The 21188-nt window shown below is 46.8% G+C and overlaps 1 protein-coding gene across 1 annotated transcript in view; it reads left to right on the top strand.

The window, feature by feature from the left end:
- Positions 1 to 3991: 3991 nt before the first annotated feature.
- The window catches only part of nova2 (NOVA alternative splicing regulator 2), a 97006-nt gene continuing 79809 nt past the window's right edge, over positions 3992 to 21188 (top strand). The window contains exons 1-2 of the mRNA XM_030066280.1: positions 3992 to 4857; positions 8060 to 8128. Coding sequence (XP_029922140.1) covers positions 4701 to 4857; positions 8060 to 8128 — 226 coding nt within the window. The 5' untranslated portion in view covers positions 3992 to 4700. The remainder of the gene's footprint in view (positions 4858 to 8059; positions 8129 to 21188) is intronic.

The raw sequence follows: 21188 nt of genomic DNA, 5'->3' as shown, positions 1-21188 counted from the left end.
GTTTAATTTTTTTTTTCTGTATTCAGTATATCTCATTGTATTCTAAAAGCCTGACCAGGGACAAAGACTGCAAATTAGCTGAAGCTAGACATCTTATAGACATCACATTTTCCTTTTTTTGTGGCAATGTTGTATGTATCGCCCATGTCAAATAAATATTAAAATAAAATAAAATAAAATAAAACTGCACAGTGGACCCCCAAACAAACAGATACACAGCATCTTGGAATTGAGCTCTTAGAGAAGTTAGAGGTGAAATAATTGACTTGCATCCACATTTCTGCAAAAGTACAAAGACAAGAGAAAAAAAGAACTCCAAGATGTGATGCAAAAAAATCAGGCTGCCATACAAAACCATCACTAAACTGGAGAACAGCAGCGACACTGAACCACCACAGGAGAGTAGATGCTGCTCTTGCAACGAAACAGAAGGGGGCGCCAGACGCTTGGCTTCTAGAGCTGAGTACAGCTGATTTTGCATCCTGGGTATCCATCCACCTGAAGTCAGCTGCGGCCCACAGTCCCCTGTGTAAGCAGGGGCAGAGTGTGTGTCTGTAGCCCCTGCAGGGATCAGGAGGATGCTGAGGATGACCTTGTTCCTGAGGTCACAGCCGTGAGGAAACTCCCTCCAAACGGCTTTATATTTAGCATTTAATCTGAATTATCATAAACAAGAAAAAAAGTTATTTCAATTTGGCCTGTTTCAAAATAAAGAAAAACTTGAAATTAAAATTACATTAAAACAAATAAGTCTTCAGAGCGCTGATGGCCCAACGCACTGGAAATTTTTTTGGGGAAAAAAAATCCTTTGTCTTCCCTTTCCAGTTTTCCCCCCAGTGTCAAATGAAAATACTGTTTCTGACTGGCCGTTGTTCTGATGATCTCTCCTTTGCTTGTGATCCAGCAGCAAAGGTTTTCATTCACATAAATGGGAATCCATGAGGAGTTTGGCTGACAGATGAAATATCAACCAGTGGAAAATTCTGACATCTCGGCCTGCTATTGAGAGTAAAACTCATGTGTGTCACTGAATAACCTTTGTTGTCGGCTCCATGAAGACCGTTACCCTCAAAATCCTGACATTTATTTGAACTGATGAGTCATAAATATCACCTTGGTGTTTTCCAGAAATGATATTGGGTGTTTGGTTGCAGCACTCACATGCACCGTTGCTGCCCACAGTCAAACAGGAGTTTGCAGAGCCAGATCTCTGAACACAATCCCACTAACATCTGCTCATAGCTGCAGCCCAATAAAAACTCAAGAATGCTGGTAATGTCTGTGTGCTTTACTGCTTATGGGGCTACTTCACTTTTTCCATATGCTTCTCTGCTGCAGCGCGGACGGCCTGCCTGTTTGGGACGATCACTTGCAGAATTGGTTGCATTTGCGCTTCCAGCACATTTGGTGTTGAACGCACGCAGGCCTGGAGCTGAGCTGGATCCCGCAGCTTGAGCAGTATAGAGCGGACGCCCTGTACAGCCAGGCGCCAGTTCTGGGGCCTTTTTTCGTCCCTCTGTGCCATGGCTGGTGTTTGCGGTGCACAATCTGCCTCTGACTGCAGCTTGCGATCCATCTGCCTCGGATTTGCCACGTATTTCCACAGAGAGCGGCAGACTGGCTCAGCGTTGCGTTTCTCATGGCGATGTGAAATTGTGCGAGATAGCTGCTCCACTGTGCGGCTCTTGTGCGTGTGCGCGCCCGTGCACGTTTCCGTGTGTGTGTGTGTGTGTGTGTGTACTGGCAGAGCAATGTCACCTTGACTAGAATCTACAGGAGGCAGATAGCCTATGCAATGAATGAGGGCGCACTGCATCTGTACAGCACTGGACAGAGAGAGAGAGAGAGAGAGAGAGAGAGAGAGAGAGAGAGAGAGAGAGAGAGAGAGAGAGAGAGAGAGATTGGAGTAGAGTATTTGCCTGTGTCTCTGAGTGTGTGAGAATATGCCAAGTGTGTGTGTGTGAGGGAGAGAGAGGAAGAGAGAGGGGAGAGAGAGAGAGATTGAGGCGGCTGTAGCTCTCTCAGACAGCTCACAGCGCCGGAGGATCCCTCTTCAGATCCGGGCAGAGCGACGCAGAGATGTCGGCGGCACCGCGCACAGGTGGGTCACACGGACAGGTAGGCCGGGGCCGCTTTACCTACAGGGGCTGCAGGTAGGGCTGCTGTCAGGGTCCAGCCGGACTCGGCTTGTGCGCAGGCTTCTGGGTGCAGGTGGAGGCGGGTCAGGCCTTCAGCCAGTCAGGAATTACATGATAATCCACCGTCTGGGGTCAGCAGGTTTAATTTGCTGCTGGGCACCTTGGAGGGCGGAGAGACAGCAGCCTGGCGCACTGTGAGCTCTCCTCGCAGCAAACAACCAGCCGAACCAACAAAAAACAACCACACTCTCAGAAAATGAATGGTTTCTCGTGATGTGCGTGTCCTCCCCTTTGCAACAGACATTATCCTCCAGTTTGCATAAATGTGATGCTACTTACTAATGATCTCTACTGACTCTTTGGTTCAGAAATGGTAGGTGAGCTCCCTTCTTGCAGATTTTAAAGGTGTGCGAGAGTGTGAACTTGAGGTGAGCTGGCCTCCCTGCGGCCTGCTGACTCCAGCCAGCGCCGCAGACCCGAGGGCAGCAGCAGCACCGGCAGCAGGACCTCCAGGCTCCCGTTAAGCCCTGATTGCATTCCCCGCGGCCGGAGCAGAGTTACCCCGCCGCCGCCGCCGCCGCCGCATCCTTTCTTCTCCGTCATGTGACTCTACCGGGCAACCGTCTGTCCTTTCGTTTCGCCTGAGAAAGTCAAGCTCGGCCAATCGCGTTGGGACGGAGGCGTCGCTCTCTCTCCTTCTCTCGCTTTCTCTCTCGTGTTGCCTTCAGGTGATATCAGACATAAGGGGATCAATTTCGTGTAAAAGACCCAGTATAAAGACAGTATAAATATGGTTCAGAGTCGGTGTTTACTCTCACACGAATTGATAATGTGCAGCGTTTATTTATCGGACAGATTATAAGCCGTGTCAGCAACTGGAGGTGATGATGAAAACTTGTGTATTTTATTTACCAGTTACAGTGTGAGAATTTGGTGCCTAACGGCTGTAGCCTGTGTTTTCAACTCTTTGTTTCACTGGTTTGTGTTGTATTGTGTTTAATGTTTTACTAAGTAAATCGAAATGTTAATGACATGCCTGGTGTGAATGCCAACAATGCACTGGTGCACAAACTCATTAGCTGCCTCCTCCCGTAAGCAGTGTTATAACCGGACTTTTGCACATTCAACACAAATGTCCCTGTGTTACCTCCATCTGCAAATCTGATAATGTGTATCTGATTATGTGTGTATATGCTGTTTTTTTTTTTTTTTTTTTTTTATTGTATAAGGTGACAGTGTAGGCTGCACTTGCATATCTGCTTGAAAACCTGAAAACTGTCAAAAGAGCATGCACTGCAGCATTATTCTCAATGTATTCAGCTGCTTGGTAGAATATTATTTTCAGTGCTCTGTGTTTGTATTATTCCTAAGTCTCTGTTGCTGTCATGACCCACGAGGATTATTAGTTTCATGTCATCCAGCTCTGTGCCATCATGACCTAAGGGTTTTTTAATTTCAGCCTAACACTATAGGCCTACACACCATCTTATTTCACCGACGACTTCCTCGCCACTGGATCACAGGATTTTTGAAAAAGCAAAACCACACCCCGAAAATACTTCTGCTCTCAGGGTGAAATGACGGGGTTCCTTCCTGGCCCACCGGCAACTCGCACTCCGGATTTCTTTTCTCCTTTTTTTTTTTTTTTAAACCTGAAATTGCCTGAGTTTACGCGGAGCCCCTGAAGGCAGCATGAGGCCCCGTGACGTCAGCCGCTCCCCTGCGCTCCCTCCAGCAGCCAGTCAGAGAAGGGATGCTCTGAACGCAAGACTGCAGCATCTTCACCGAGAGACGACAAGAAAAAGCTCTCTTTCTCTGTGTTCCTTCAGCTCCGCGTCCGTCCACAGCCTCTCTCCCCCCGGACCCTCCTCACCCGCCCCGTCACCCTTGGGTGTCTTCATGACCGGAGCCCGGACAGGATAACGAGAAGAAAGAAAAGAAAGAAAAACAACATAACCTTTATCGGATTTTTTTTGTTGTTATTGCTTCACCGACCTTTCCCCTTTTTTTGTTCTTCTTTCCTCAGTTGATTCCACATCGCTGCCGTTCGGTTGGATTTTCTTTTTGTTTTATTTATTGTTTTATTTCCCTGGCTGTTGCAGAGGAGCGCCACCATCCTGCACCGCCTGACATGAGTACGCGCTTTTATCCGGTTGCAGCGGAATGACACATATATCCTAGCCCACATATCAGAAGCTTGATGGAAGATTGACGCTCCCTTTGCACGTTTTCGTAGCCTAGATTATTCTCTGTCTTCAGAGGTTTCGGATTTTTTTTTTGCCTCACTGAGCCGACATCCGCCCGCTCCGGCGTTTCTTTCTCTCTTTCCCCCTTTCTTTCTTTCTCTGCGCAGCATCTCTCTGTACGCACGGCGCACCACGGAGAAACGCGCAACACAAACCCCGCCGTCCGTAAGAAACAGACGTATTTTCCAATTCCTAAATCGCTTTCGCTTTCTCTAGGGACTCATCCACAAGGCTACGTTGCGTAGAGGGAAAAAAAAAAGGAAAAGGGGGGATTTAAACGCAAACGCAGCCCAAGCATCCAAGACCAAGCTCGAAAATGATGGCCGGCGGAGCAGTACAGCAAAACGGGATTTTCTCAAATCCTCACCATCACAGTCAACAGCCACACATGGAGTCCGATCCCCCAGATTCGCGTAAAAGACCCCTGGAGACTCCCACGGAGGCCAGCAGCACCAAACGCACAAACACGGGAGGTAAGAGGAGCGACGGGGATGCGGGGAGCACTTCGGGTTTCGGTGAATGTTGCTCCGTCCTGTCGGCTAGAGGCAGAGGAGAAAGGGGAGCAGGTTGATCTGATTCTTGACGTATGGTGGCATGCTACAACCCGACATTCATTAGATTTGAGCTTTTAATATACAGGGATTTAATTATAGACAGCACGATTTTCTTATTTATCCGCTTTGTTGTGGGCAACAGTCATTTTCCATCAGCATTAAAATAATAATGGGCCGTCGCTTTTGTGTTGATGGAAGGAAAACAATGAGAGGGGACTGGAGGGGATTTGGAGGGAAGCCGCCGGTTCCCTTCCGACCCCGGCGCACATCCTGAGAGCTGTAGCCTATTTATATCGACTGAATTGGTTATTTTATTGCGCCTTTAGATTTACGCACAGGGACAGCGGCCATGCTGGAGCCCAAAGAAGGATGTAAACAAGTGAAAGCTAGATCAGACTGGTGCGTGATCGCAGGCTCTCATCCCGTCGACGGATGACCTTGTGATAATCTCACACATCAGCCACCATCGCCTCTTTGTGTACAATTACACAAGCGGATAAACAACATTCAGAGTGACAGCGGGCCTGCTGAAACAACCAGAGCCGCTCACAATGCGACAGTGTTTATGTGCTGCTGCAGTATATGTTGCCTGTGTAGCTTATTTTAGCCATTATTTGGTGTTTTGATCAAATTAATTGCAGCTAGCTGGAAGATTTATTTTTTATTTTTTATTTTTTTTTTCGAAATTTGTCCAATCATGTTTCTTCATTATTCTCCGGTTGGATGAAATATGGATATGTCACCATGGCAATCACCATATTTGGTTTTTGTTTACATGCTGTCATGCGCCAAGCATTCTCATCACCCGGCATTACAACCATCAGTATTCTGGCCATGCACCCCATCATGGACATTTGGACATACAATACACCTTTAAATGTGTTATTCAGGCAGTGCACACGTTCTGAATTAATACCTGGTCCAGACTTGGAGGAATACTCTGTGTGATTTTGGACGAGCAAGGCCACCACTTCAGAGGAGATGCTCTGGTTAGCAGCCGTTGATTTTGGGCGACTTAACCCTTTACTGTACAGGGTTGAGTGTGAAGATATAGGGGATATAGTCCTTCATGAGGCCCATAGGACAAAACAACAGACAAAGAAAAATATTACAAATACGTCATGTTAATTAAAAATGCACCAAACACCCAGAGAGTTTGGGTGAACTAGCCCTTAAAGTCAGACCTATGATAATCAAGTTTTAGAGAGAAAAAGCCCAGTTTTTATTTATTTATTTATTTATTTTTTATTGTTTGGTGACCTGGCCCTTTAGTGAACATTAGGTTAGACTAATATAGATTTATGACGGCTCACACTGCTGTTTTTTGACTGAAGTTGCCAATAGCCAATATTCAGCATTTTAAAATTGGACCATTTTAATGACAAAAGCAGTATTCAGTGTTTTATTGTTGCCTAAACCATTTAGACCATCATGGGACCCTAAAACTCCATTGAAACCCAGACTAATGAAATTCTTTGAGTGCTAACAGCCCCTCACAACAGAGTGAAGCCCCCGCCCCCCACCTGTTCAGTGAAAAGGAAACTGTGGGATATTTAAGGCTTTTAAATGGAGGATTAATTCACACACAAGCATAGCTGATCAACTATAAAAAATCCCCAAAAAACAAAACGCCATATCAGATAGTGTTGACTGTTTCCTGTAGTTGTGTTAAGGAGGAACCTCTATCATATTGGAAATGGAGAACATGACAGGTCAACATGGAGATATTTAATAAAAGGCAGATATTGGCCTGATATATCAGTCTGACCTCAGTGCACACCAAGAAACATGGTGTTCACACTCAAGATAGTCTTTAAGAAGCTTTAGATTTTAGGTGACGTGCTCTTTTACTGCACACAGAGAATCATGATGGGCACTTGAAAGGAGCAGAAACATAGATAGACCTATAGATTTTGAGTGGCTTACTCCTTTAGCGTGCAATGACAATGTGTCTTCATCGCAGTTTAGAGAAATAGTCCTCCCTGACACCCACAGACAGCCACCGTGATCAATTAAGTGCCACCGTATCTCTGATTTTTGGGTGACCCGGCCTTTAAGCAAAGGGTCATTATGAACATTTTCTGCTCAAGGAAATACATGACGTCTGTCCTCAGGAGTAATAATTAAACTGACAGAGAGCGGGCAGAGTGCATTTTCTGCAGAGTGTGGCTGGATGAGGGTTAGCCAGCGCTGTTTTTAAAGGGGATCGATGCAGCGCTCGCAGCTCTAAGGGCTCCTCCTCACAGTATGTAAAAAACCAAGGCTTCCCTCCCGGGGGAGCCTCGCCTCGCCTGCATTACAGGCAGGCGGCTCGTCCATTTAGACAAATGAAAAGCTTGGGATGATGATCATGAGCAACCAGGCTTTTACTCAGGCGGAGTGGATTGCCGCCAGGTCGCCACTTCCCAGCCCGTGGTATTAGCCGGCTGACATTTGGTTAAAAATGATGGAGTCGCTCCCACAGGCTCCAGTACGCCCCCTTGACATAAACAACAATAGGGATTAAGAGCTGGGCTATGCATCCTTAATCTAAATTTTGCACTGACAGCTAATTCAATGCTTGTTTGCTGACTTGTTTTTGGGGGAAGGTTTTTTGGATTCCTCTGAAAGAGGACCTTGACCTAAGAATTTGATCTTCAGTGCACCAACGCTCTCCAGTGACAGTGATGCTTATTGCCTGGTATAATCCCATGACAAAGACAAAAAAACAAAAAACAAAAACAGTCTAAATTACTCCTTTACTTGTGAGCGATGGGTTCTTATGATATGGCAACAGCTTAATTTCCTACAAATGCCGTCAAGTCCTCAGCCTATATTTAGCCTATACCAAACCATTATCTTATTTCAGGCCCTTTTTTGCAGAAGAAGCCATGTGGCCTCCGCTTTAATACCAAAGCGCTTTGCAATGCAGCCTGTGTGTTTCTGCTAAGGGTATTTTGCATTTCAGGTAGAATGTGTGTTTGGTTGAGGACTGAGCTGCGTTCACGCCGCAGTTTTGCCATGGAAAGTTGCAAGTTACAAAAGTCAAAGTGCTGCTAAGAGATAATGATACTGGTTGTTTCTCTGTATGATTAGTTTACGCCACACACCCCCTCCCCCCCTGTGCTTCCTCTCTCTGTAGTGGCCTTCCTGCAGCCCCTATTTGAAACTGAAGGCATTCTATTCCCTCACCAAGAAACTGAGGCTCATGGTAAGAGAGACCCTTTGATTTTGATCTTCTGATTCTGTTTTCTACTCTTTGCTGTAACCTTCTTCAATGCAGGACTATTTCAAAATATAGATGATGTGTTGCTGACTGTCAAGGGAAGGCCAAACACTGCAGGGCATTTCAATAAGGTGGTTTGACTGCTGCAGGGCCTGACATTTCAATAGGAGTTAACATTAAAGCTTGGGTAACACCACCATGTTCTACTCATTATCCAGGATAATGCATGCTTATGTTGTTTATATTGTATGTTATCAAATCCATAACATCCATTTCCATGCTTTTTATACAAAGTCAGTGTTTATTTTGTCATGATATCCAACATTATTGCACAGATGAATCCTAATGACTCTTGACTCATGCTAGCCATATCACCAGAACTGTTGGCTTTATTACTGCATATGAGTTCATGTTGAATGATGTTGATTTGCCTTTTTTGTCTTCTCTATTGAAAGTTGTTGGCGATACATGACGGCTACAGTATGCACAGTGCTGCTGTCGGGTAAAAGTCACTTCACTGCACTTTTTCGTGTCGTCCCTTTTTCCTGCTTATATGGGAAATTTACACAGTCATTTACATGTTGAGTCGCTTTCACGACCACTGGGCCCTGGAAACGTGCTAATACCCCGTGGTGTAATCTCCAAAAAAACATTTGAATCAGTCAGAAAATTCACGTTTGCTTCCTCAGAGCAGAAAACACTGATTTTGCAAGTTTGTGTTTTTTACCCAACAGCAGCAGTTTCCTTACAATGAGGCATATCCAGAAGTAAAAAAAATAACACCTGGGCAAATTATTTTACATACTGTAGGCTATTACCCAAATCTGCAAACATGCTTTATACAAGCTGTAGGCTTTGCCGTTACGTACAGCGTGCGAATGAGTGTGAAAAAACTGAGAGTGCAAGCTTATTTAAAAGAAAAGAGGCAAGATGACGCTGAAGTTAGCACCGGGCTCTGAGCCGGTTGGTGTCCAGCTCTGGTCCGGAGCAGTGCTGACCTCAGGAGGGACGCTCAGCTGTCTGCCTCGGCAGCACAGATATGGGGAGATGCGGCCCTGCTGTAACCCTGAAGGCCGTAAATCACAGCTACATCTCATAAAAAGCTGAAGGTCTTACAGACAAAAAGATCAATGGCTGCAGTGGCCGGGCTTCACACCCCCACCTCTCACCAGCATTAAAGGGGCACTGTCATTCAGATGCTCCTCTGTTTATGCACATACTGTAAAGACCTCAGCCATTACGCCTGATTTCAGGCAAAAAGCCTTTTTACGTCCATAAAATACTCAAGTGAAAACAATGGGCACACTCCCAGTGGACCCCCTCTCCGGCTCAGATGGTTTCCCTGCTTGAAACACTGGATATGATCCAAGACATTTGATGTAGACATTGTTAAAATTTTATTTTCACAGACAAATTTAAAGTTATTTCATCTTGAAAACGTGGTCTTGATTGCCTCCACTACTAAAATCCTTCCAAGGCAATCAGAGGAGCTGGTTTTGTTCCCAGTGTCTGCCTGTTGCGCCCGTGTGGACGCTGTCTTCAGACTCACGTTGAACTCGACTCCATTTGGAAACAGAATCATGAAAGGGGACAGAACTACGAACGTGACTTTTTGAGTGAATGAAAAACGTTTAGCATAGAGGGACTGAAATATTTGATGTTTGGTCCTGAGGCATGTAGCAATTTAAATTAAGCAGCGAGCAAAAAAAAAAAAAAAAAAAAAAAAAATCTACAGGAATCCAGTTGTGAATAAATCACATGATTTGCCAAGGCAATATGTAGGCCACATGTGAAAATCAGACTATTTTTAAGTGCAGAAAGTATGAGCAGTTACTACTTCCCCTTGAATTTTATATTTGTAAACAACAACAACAACAAAAAACCCCTTCTGAAACAGCACTGACAGCTGCACTGTGCCAAACTGCTGAGGGCAGAAGATTCAACTGACAAAAAAAAAAGAAAAAAAAAAATCATCATCAACTGACACTGTACTAAATTAAATTATTATTATTATTCTATGTTTTTTTTTTTTTTGTCAGTTTGGTCTCCACAGCCGTCGCTTCAGCTGACCCTCAGTTTTGCATATTGCACCTTTAAACCGTAATGGGACACTAAAACTCTCCTCAGATGATTGAAATTATTTTCAGGGTTAGGGTTATATTTCGGGGTTAGGGGACAGTGAGCCCTCTACAAGACATGACATTACATTTAAGGCGTTTAAATTAAGACATAATTTCCTTTAGTGTACACAGTCGACACAGAAACTAAGGTTTCCTGTGGGCCTTTTCAGACATTTTGCTGTGTTCAGTGAGAAACCTCCATCCTGTCACAGGTGGACGACACTGACGGGCCTCGATCTGTTGTGTAATAAAAGCCCCTGACTCAGTTCAGCCCGTGCACGGTGGAGCTCTGAGGGAAACGCTTGCATAAGCCATAAAAGAAACCTTATGCAAGCATATATGAACCAAACTGGGCGTTTTAGGGTTGGTTTTGTGAGTGTAGGTGGTCAGAGAATAAACCCTCGGGTGGGACGCCTGCATGCTTTAACGGGCAGGGAAAACTCGGCTGACCTCGGCCGACGTCCAGCTCTTCAGTCCTGCAGTCACCTCGTATTATAGCCTCTCCTCTTCCTCTCCTCTTCCTCTCCTCCGCTCTCTGTAAGATGTAATACATTCATTTAGTAAATGGATGGACTGGCAGGCCGGTGTCGAGAAAGGGGAGGGGGGGTTGAAACGCCCTTGCCAAGTGACAGTAGGGGACTAGCAGTACGCCGGAAGATTTGTGTGTGTGTGTGTGTGTGTGTGTGTGTGTGTGGTTGTCTAGCCTATGTGTTTGACTTTGGTTTCCTGGGAAGAAGAAGCAGTGATGGAAGTTAAGAGGAAAGGGTGCGTAAATGATGTGTTGCACTACACATGGATGCACACATACACACACACACACACACGCACACACACGCATACCCTGCATTGGGCTTTGGCTGCATGAGACAAGGCCTTTAATGCTATTGATCCAAGTGTTTTGTGTTGCCGCTGCAGCTGAGCGGAGCGTCTTTTGTTTCCTTCAGGGTGTTCGGCCGGGATGGGGAGGAGGAGGCCTCGTCTTTAGCTCGCTTTTACCCCGACTCCGAGAGCAGCTGATAATGTGGGGGCTTGGCAAACACAAAACGTTGTGTTTTGCATTTTTCATGCAGTTAAGTTATCAGCCAGCATTAGCCACTTGAACTCTGATTCTCCCTTCACGTAGCTTCAGAGTTAGAACGATAAAAGCGACGCTGCCCACAGTTAGCCTATAGCATTAGGTCATATAATCAACCCCAGTGCACCAAATAGACTATATCCACATGTCTTATGCATCATTTTATACACATTTCCTTGTGCATATTTGACGTATTTGTTATCTTTGGAAACCTCTGCTGCAGTTTTAAATGAAGTTCTGTGGGTTTGAACGTAGCTGGGCCGTGCGGCGGGCGCCTGTATGGACGACCCCGGCGGTGGAGGGAGCGGGGCTGACTCTGCCTCTTATGTAACGGTGAACGGCTGTGATGCAGATATCTGGGTTTCTGGTGCAGTGTGTGTGTGGAAGGTGAAGCGGCGTGCGTGTTGCAGTGAAGCCGCTCCTGCCCGCCGTGTTTTACAGAGACGCCGACGAGGAGCTCTGCGGCCCCTCGGCGTCCCCGGGCCGACGCGGGGCTGGGAGGTGGAACACGGCGTTCTCTGCGGCACGGCTGTTTTGTTTGCTGGCTCGCTCGCTCGCCCGGGCGCCGCTCAGCTGCAGCCTCCTTCCCCCTCGCTCTTGCTCTCGCTCTCTTTTCGTCTTTTTTTTTTTCGCTTTTTCCTCTCCTCCTCATCCATACTAATCATGCTCTACTTCAGACCATCACGACTGCGCCCTCCTCCGCCTCTGCCTCCTCCCCCGCCTGTCCTCCTTCACCCCCGTCCTCCCATCACTCCGTCCTCCGCCCACACCCCTCCATCAATCGCCGGCTGCCATTGACGACGCTCGCTCGGCAACCGTCTCCGCGGCCGCCGATCGATCGGTGGCCGTCGTCAGGCAGCACACGGCCGGCGGTAACGGCAACCCTCCTCCTCCTCCTCCCCTCCTCCTCCTTATCCTCATCCTCCTCCTCCTCCCTTGCCTCTTCCTCTTTTTTTCGAGCCACTGCGCCAAAGTGAAAAAAAAAAAAAAAAAAAAGAGAAAGAAGCCGTTGTACAGGGTGGGGTGAAGGCGCTAGGAGGCGGGAATACTCCCGCAGAGGGAGGCGTCCGATTGGTGGAGCGCGACGGCAGTCACGGCCAGCCGCTCGCTGATAGGCGGAGAGGAGAGGGAGGGCGATGAATATGGATGAGGGAGCGATGAAAGGGGCGATGCAGCGAGGACGACTGGAAGGGCCCCCTCCTCCAAAATAGCCCTGATCCATGAACAATACACACCAGTTCTCACACACACACACACACACACACGCACACACACAGATGGGAGAGAAAGAAGGCGGCTCCCTCGGTTAGCTTTGTTAGTTTAGCCACCGTGTCGGCTTCGATTCAGACACGGACGCCCAGACAACAGCGACGGTTTCAGTATCGACGCTTTTCATTGGCTCGTTTGAAACTTAAATACTGAAATTTACTTCATACATACATATATATATGTGTGTGTGCGTGTGTGTGTGTGTATTACAAATTTGACAAATGAAGGGTGTTTCCTGCTGACAGTCGAGTTCATCGTCTGGGAGCCTCAGTCCTCTGTACCTGAGCACTTTATCTCCAAAATAAAAGCCCTCCACTGGAAACAAGGTGAAATGAGTCACTCCGTTTCTCCACAGTAAAACCGATACACACTGTAAATGTTAGCTGACCTAAACTAGCTCCTCTCCTTTTTTTTTTTTTTAAAAAAAAAAGCACCAACATTTGTTTTGATGTGGCGCTGCCAATCACACTCTAAGAGCAGGTGTAGCTTTCCATGGCTCCGCCGCTGAGGGTGTCACTTCTAAATAAAATGTCGACCGCTTGAAGAACAGACACCTTCTCTCGGAAAGTGACTGCTGGCGTGATAAAATAAAACACGCTGCGGGTTACTACTCAAGTCATGAGTCATCTCCATGCCTCTGAGACATTAAAATAAATAAATAAATAAATAAAAACCCTGCTTTTTGGAGGATATCAGAGAGTTCCAGTGAAGAGCCGGAGCTCCGGAGCCACAGCAGAGAGGAGGCTGCTCACCTTGCTCACCTGCTCAGGGAGGCAGTCTTTTGCCAAACCTCATGTTTAAAGCGACAATATGAATGGATGTGAGTCTGCTGGATGTGCACTGGAAGGTCACATGAGCTTCATCAGGCCACTCGGTCGGCTCGTGTGGGCTGCTTGTGATGTTAGGGATCTAAACCGAAACGGCTCCAAGCGTCCCATCCGGACAGCACACGCACACACACACATACACACACACACACACACACACACACACACACACACACACACACACACACACACAGAGGAAAGAAAGATAAAGATAGATAGATAGAGAGCTTTCCTCGTCTTGCTGTTTATGAGTGACGACGGCCATCTTTCAGACTGAAGACAGCTGCTCAGAGCCTCGCTGCTGGAGAGCTGCACATGTTTCTGTGTGTGTGTGTGTGTGTGTGTGTGTGTGTGTGTGTGTGTGTGCCTGTGAGCTTTACGTCCCGACAAAAGAGCAGGAGGGTGTGTGTGTGTGTGTGTGTGTGTGTGTTAGACAAAGCCTTCCCCTGCCCCCCTCTAACTCTCCCTGCTTTGAGGAGATGAATATTTTCCAGCCCACCAGCCCAAACCCCCCTCACACACACACACACACACACACACACACACACACACACACACACACTGCCGCTTCAACTGTCCCAACACAGACCCCCCCCCCCCCCCCCCTCAGATCTGGTGTTGTCTAATCAGTTTGTACATCCAAAACCTGATTATATTTCTGGAATGGAGCTGCAGAGGGGGGTAGTTTGCAGTTCGTCCAGTTAGTAGCTTCAAATTTAATCTTTTTTTTTTTTTTTTTTTTTTTTGTGCAAAAAAATGAGCGATTTCCTTCCGATTTTGTTCTTGTCAGGCTGGAAAAGCCTCTGAAATAACTGCAGAATGATCACCAGAGTGATATCTGTGCAGATTCACGTCAAAACGGGCCACTGCAGTCAGCTCATGTCACACAAACAGCACGACTCTGACTCTTTATGCAGTGCAGATGTAATGCATGCATCGTGTTCATACGTTAACGAAAGGTCAATACCGGCAGGCTGATTCACCGATACATGGTGCATGAAAACATTACGGTAAAAAAAAAAAAAAAAAACAATCCTCAAGCCGGTAACCTACATCTGTCTTGTGTCTTAACACTCAAACTGGAAGGTTCATTCAGCAGACGAGGTGTTTCATTCCAAACTGAATTCCTCCCCACTTCAAACAGGGGACAGCGACTCCTCCACAATGACTGACAGCATGAGATTAAAACAGATTTTGACCGCTTTTTGGCAGAGAGTGGCTAATTGAAGTCCTTGGTTGACGCTTTTTTTCACTGATCTGCTCCTCTGCGATATAAATTAGATATTAACTGATGGACCCCCGTGCTAATAATTCTGAAAATCATCCTGTCAAACGTTGCTTTTGACAGATGCGGCGCCTGATTTATGATGCTGCTTTTCACAGCTGAAACAGGAAAAAAATGGGATTTTTCATGAATGATTTGAATTAAAATAACGAGTTTAACCTCATCGCCCATCACTGCAGAGAGGCACAAAGTCAGAGTGAGAATGGCTTCATTTCAGCCAGATACAGTAACTGTACAGTCACTATACAGTTACACACAGAGAGTAAGACATCAGAAAATAAGCAAAGCACAAAATATGAGCCATGTGACGTGAGGGTCTAAGGACAGAGGATGATGTATTTTCCTGTAAAGCCCTTTGAGATAAATTTGTAATTTGTGATTCTGGGCTATATAAATAAATTAAATTGAATTGAATTGACCTGAAAAAAAAAGAAAAAAAACAGCAGGAAAACGCGTGTGAGCGGCTTGACGGCGGGTTTGAGGGAGCCTAGCGTGTCAGGAAGGCAAGAGACAGTAAGTGGGAGAGGAATGATGGACACCCCCCCCCCCCCCCCCCCCCCACATCCCCCCAGCCCCGTGGACACCAGATCCCAGGATTTGAGCCTCCGATCCCCCAGCATGGAGAGCCTATTCTGGGCCTGGACGGTCCGCGGGGGCCCTAGCAACAGATTGGACTGTTTACTCATCCAGTTATTACATTGGATGCCTATTTATTATTTATTGTAGATGAGCACCCCACCCCCACACCCGTCCCACACACACACACATGCGCATACACACACACACACACACACACACACACACACACACACAGCACCGGGCCTTTCCTCGACCCAGAGGAATTTAAAGCTGAACTTACACACATGCAGGGCTGTGCTACACTCGATGATTTTGTGAAGACATCATTTTATTTTGTGTGTGGGTGTCTGTCGCACACACACGCACACACACACACCCACACACACACACACACACACACAGAGAGATAGCAGGCTGAAGGACAATTGTACAGGATCTAGACGTAGGGCAGCTGTCTCGCTGTGTTGCTTGTTTCCTTTTGGACAAACTTCTGGGAGTGGTGGGTTGGGCTCTTTTATATTACATCATGCACTCTCATTCTCTCACTCACTTACACACACACACACACACACACACACATGCAGAGAGAGAAAGAGAGAGAGAGAGAGACCTTTATAAAACAAACACAGAAAAAGGGCATTTTTTGTCAAATCCTTTGACATGTAAGAGGAAATGTGTGTGTTTCCTGTGTGTGTTGCAACTGTGGGAATTGTTTTGTGTGTGTGTGTGTGTGTGTGTGTGTGTGTGTGTGTGTGTGTTATTGTGTCATGCGGGTCTCTGTTTGTGTGTGTGTTGCTTGGAGGAGAGAAAACAAAGACCCTCGTCACGGCAACCAGAGAAGCCTGTAGTTACTCAGCTGTGGGCCGACCGTATCATTCTCACTCTCCCACACACACACACACACACACACACACACACACACACACAGGCCCACCTATCTCTATTTCTCATTGCACTACCCAGTCTGAAGTTTACAGTAGTAGGGTGGGAGTTGTAAGCTCAGATTGTACAGAGCAGAGCTGTTGGACTGAACAAGTGCGTGTCACAACACAGATTAGGATTAGAGGACTGGGAGACGGCTGGCTAGAGTCTCAGACTGGCCGACAACATTTAAGATGTGCAGGTGCACGAGGAACACCTCACACCTCCTTAACATGGTGCCTTTGAGCAAAGCATGGAAGGATAGTTTCAGCATGTCTCCCACATAATGTCAGTCCAATCAGTATGAACGTACAGGCGTTCATATGACGTAATGCATCCTGTGGCAGACAGACTCTGAGGAAGTATATTATATTATAGTATATTAGTGTATTAGTTATATTAGTGTTTAATTAAAATAATACATACTTTCATACGTAATACATAGTACCTGAATTGCATGTAAATTATGTCAAACTATGTCACCAGTGTTATTAGGAAGCTGGCTGTGTTTGGCGTCGTGCACGTGCAACGCTGGGAGGTCAGAAATCAGGAAATTTCAAATTCTGACCTCTGACCTTGAATGGAAGCCCTTGTGTGTTTAGACAGTCCACGAAACGGCCCATTGGACCAAAAGCCTGGTGGCCCAGCGGGGCAGTGCCCTGGGCGTCAGAGGAGCGGGCCTGCACACCAGCAGCCAGGCTCACCTGCTCAGCCAGGCTGTGCCGCACACACACACACACACACACACACACACACACACACACTGTGGAGATAGCCAGCCGGTCCAGCGGGGTCTCGTCATGCTCCTGCTGCCGAGCTGCAGTGGACCGCCAGGCCGGCTCCAGGCGTGGCTCTGAGGTTTAAAGTCTCCCTCTCTGCCTCGGAGGTGAATGTCGTGAGGTTAATCACTTTCCTCCAGGCCCACAAAGTTATATTCCCTCTCTCTTTTATTTTTTCTGACAGCCAACACCGTGCTAATCACCACAACCGCAACCCCGCCGTTTTCTCTCTCTAATTTGAAGTGAGAATTTACATGCCCATTATGCTGTCAGCATGACAGGCTCCTGCATACGGCGGGGGGACGCTGCTACTTTGATAATGCAAAATACCAACAAGTGCAGAAGATAGCTGGAGACGGTGTGTTGGAGGTCTCGCTGAAACACCACGTTTCTTCAGCACGCCACTAACCAGTGCTGTGTTCAACAGCCCTGATGGCCATAAACCTGAAATGGGTTCGTTAAATCCTGTTTCAACTCTGTGTCTCTGAAATGCGCCTCTAGCGAGACAGCGAGTGTGAAACGTAGCTTTTTGCGGCTGCGTGATTCGTTTCTGACAGCATTAGACGTTATTTTCCAGCTCGTGTTCTTTCCAAAGCATAAATCATCTCAGGTCACCCCGAGACAGTTCGCTCCAACACCCACGGGGAAGGCAAGTTTTCAACCGTCACTTTTTAATTTGCCGAGCTGCAGCGCAGAATAACGCGTGGGCGAGCGCCTCGTGACCCCGATCAGATACTGAGGTTAGTGTTGACGCTGATGGGTCGGCCGCGGCGAGCGGAGCAGCTGCCGATGGCTGATGATGGGTCAGACGCTGCCTGTCGAGCATTTGGGCCCAGGCTGCTTATTATGCTTGGTTAAGTCTGCATGCATGAGTATCACCTGCACCCCTGGGACTCGGGATGACACACTGAATGGAGCGTTGGGATAATTAGGCGTAGATATAATTAGAATTTGCAACTGTGTTATGTAGATAAATCAGTTTGGGTTTCTCTCAAAACTGTGGTGAGGAGATAACACATGTGTGCACTTTGGACTGCAGCGACACAGCAAGACGCTGCGGGGAGGAGCCATGCTTCCTCTGCTGTCCACATTATGGCCAAATGAGCTGCCATGAAATACGGAAAGGGGTGCAGGAAATTAAGGGTTTCATTCCAAAATTGTATGCATCGAAATTGAGCCTGCTGAGATTGATCAGTCAGTGTTCCCCCCAAAAAAAGACAGATTCTACTGTCAAAGCTAATTTTAAAGCAAATGTCTGAAGATGACTCATGGCTTTAATAGTAATGCATTATTTCCTTGCAAGCAATTATTTCCAAAATGTAGGCCGTTTTCAGTGAGATCCACCTATAATTTTCTGCAGTTGTGGATCACTATCACCACGCGTGGTCGTATCATTACAGGGTTCACCAAACTCAAACAGCGAGACAGCGAGCTGCCGCTGCGGTTTGCCCAGGCTCGTGTTTCACTCATATCACTCTTGACCAGTTTTTGCTTTTTTTCTCGGGACGTTTTCGACATCCACACCCTTTTTTTGCTGAGTCAAGTCAGATGCATTCATGAGGCACCGCGACCGCGCTGCAGAAAGACGACGTCGACCAGCGGGTCCCGTCCCAGAGCGCGGAGCGGTGTTTCGTGGTGTTGCAGAGTCGACGGCTGCTCGGCATCACACACTAAAGCAGCAGCTGCTTTGACTCTCAGAGCCGTAAACACAGCTCTCTGAAAAGATGCATCACGTTAGGGCTTTTCATGACCAAGTTTGGGCTTTTATAAGTCAGAAGCTTTTTATACAGACCTGATGGACCTGATAAAACATCAGGAATGTTGATAAAACCTCTGGCCAAGTTCTGGGTTTCCAGAACCGTCTAATTCAGCATCTTCCAGCACGGGATACAGGATCTGACATGAAAGCACATTCTGAAGCTTTTTTCTTTTTATTTTATTTTTTTAAACGAGAATTTTTTTTTTTTTTTTTTGAGGCATGATAGCCAAAGCATAACTCAACATCTGTTAATTTATCTAAGATGTATATGCCAAACAGATTGAGCAGTGGAGCGCCGCAGTGCTGCTTAAGGACACACTGTTGTTGTCAGCTGGGAGGTAATGAATCTCCCAGACCTATTTATGCTGTACTCCTTAAAATATCTACATTTAGTTCATCTTTTGAACAGTTTCCTGCAAAGTGCACGAGCTCAGTTCACACCCACCGCTGAAAAGACAGACAGCATAAACACAGTGTGCATAAAATGCCGTCTGATTACTGATGATCATTACCTGAAGTTCATCATTAGACTTTATTGTTTTGCAAGTGTGTTTCAGTTTCTGTAAATCTTGTTTTAGGATGCGATACACACGCCCACACACATGTTTGTGTAGATCGGTAGATAGTATTTATTTAGTTGTTTAATAAATGGTTGCCATGGTAACACTTGGTACACAAGTGATGAGCGTGAGTCACTCACTGCAGCTCCTTATAGAGCTGATGGTGAGTCACGTTGCCGAGATGTGTAGGCTTGTTTATGAGACGTCGGAGACTGTCCTGTTGGTGGCACAGGTGTTTGTGTGTGTGTGTGTGTGTGTGTGTGTGTATGTATCGCAGTGTAGACAAGCTTTATGTGTATGTGTCTGTGTGTGTGTGTTTGATTTTATTTGTCAATTCCCCTGCCTTATTAATATGGGCTGGTTATAATTAGCCATCCTCTATCTAAAGCAGGTCAGTCTTAGGCTGCGCACTCAAAGTGGGTCACTGCAGAGGAGGAGAGGAGAGGAGAGGAGAGGAGAGGAGAGGAGAGATGGCTTAGGGATGGAGAGGGAGAGGGGATGGGATAAGAGAGGAGGAGGAAAGGACAGTGATGGAGAGAGGAGGAGGAGGAGGAGGAGAGGGCAGGCCGGGTGCTTCAGGTCATGATCAGATCGTCTTTTTCTGTGGCGCTCGGCTGCAGAGTGCAGCTGTGAGAGCGGCCGCTGGCAGAGAGAGCAGAGTGGCCGAGGAGTGTTACATCACTCTTGTTGCTATGCGACTGTCTGATTAGTGTTAGCTAGCCGGCTCGATGGGGCAGAGAGGCTAACGCTGTCGTAAATAAAAATGGACAAGAGAAAGTTACACTGCAAAAAAAAAAAAAACCCGAAGTCTCACAGTCAGTGTTAAAATCTTGTTTTTCTTCAAACAAGTGAAAAAATGTGCCAGTGGGATGAGATAATCCCACTCGTTTCCAGTGCAGTTGCACTTTTTGGAGGAATGTCTCTGGGAACAGTCTGGATGTGCTGAGACGAGGCAGAGGAGGCAGATCAGCCTCGACGATCAGCAGAACGACACTCGTCTGGAAACAAGTTGGTTATCATTGGAAACAAGTGGGATTATCTCATCCCACTGACAGATTTTTTCACTCGCTTCACACAGCCAACTAACTTGGCAGGACCGAGGCTTTTGCAGCGCCGAATGTGCTGCTCGCTGTGGAAGAGGAGGATGAGGATGAGGATGAGGATGAGGCTGCTCGCTGTGGAAGAGGAGGATGAGGAAGAGGACGAGGAAGAGGATGAGGACGAGGATGAGGAAGAGGCTGCTCACTGTGGAAGAGGAGGATGAGGAAGAGGAAGAGGCTGCTCGCTGTGGAAGAGGAGGATGAGGAAGAGGAAGAGGCTGCTCGCTGCCCTCCAGGCGCTGCTCGCTCTTCCTGTCTGATGCTGACGTAATGCGCCGCGCCGCCACAGTTCAGACAGTTTAAATGCGAGTCGCATAGTTTGGAGGAGATGTGTTTGCTGCGTCCAGACCATTGAAGATAAGTGAAAACAGGCGCGGGCCCGTTCACAAAGAGCATCTTCTATACGCTCCCAGACGTATTTCTGCAGACACTGATTCAGAGGCAGCGCCGCAAGCAAATTCCTTTCTAGTGGAGTTGAGTTCAGTGGGCGGAGCCAAGAAACCTCAGTTTTAATGGCTGAGCAACACTAACGGGCTGATCTGCCTTCGTGTGCCTCGTTTCAACACATTTGTTCTTCTTCCCAAAGAAAGCTGCACTGGAAACAGTGGGATTATCTCATCCCACTGGCAGCTTTATTCACTGGTTTGAAGAAAAGCAAAAGTAAATACATCAAATATGACGACATGACTTGCTAAGATGGAGTCTACCTTTCTCGACTAGAGTTTCAGAATACAGTTAGTTTACACTTTACACACGTGAAAATGCCCTATT

This window comes from Myripristis murdjan, chromosome 13, assembly GCF_902150065.1.
Source record: "Myripristis murdjan chromosome 13, fMyrMur1.1, whole genome shotgun sequence".
Lineage (NCBI taxonomy): Eukaryota > Metazoa > Chordata > Actinopteri > Holocentriformes > Holocentridae > Myripristis > Myripristis murdjan.
Note: the sequence above shows the minus strand (reverse complement) of the source record. Positions and strands in the feature narration are given on the sequence as shown.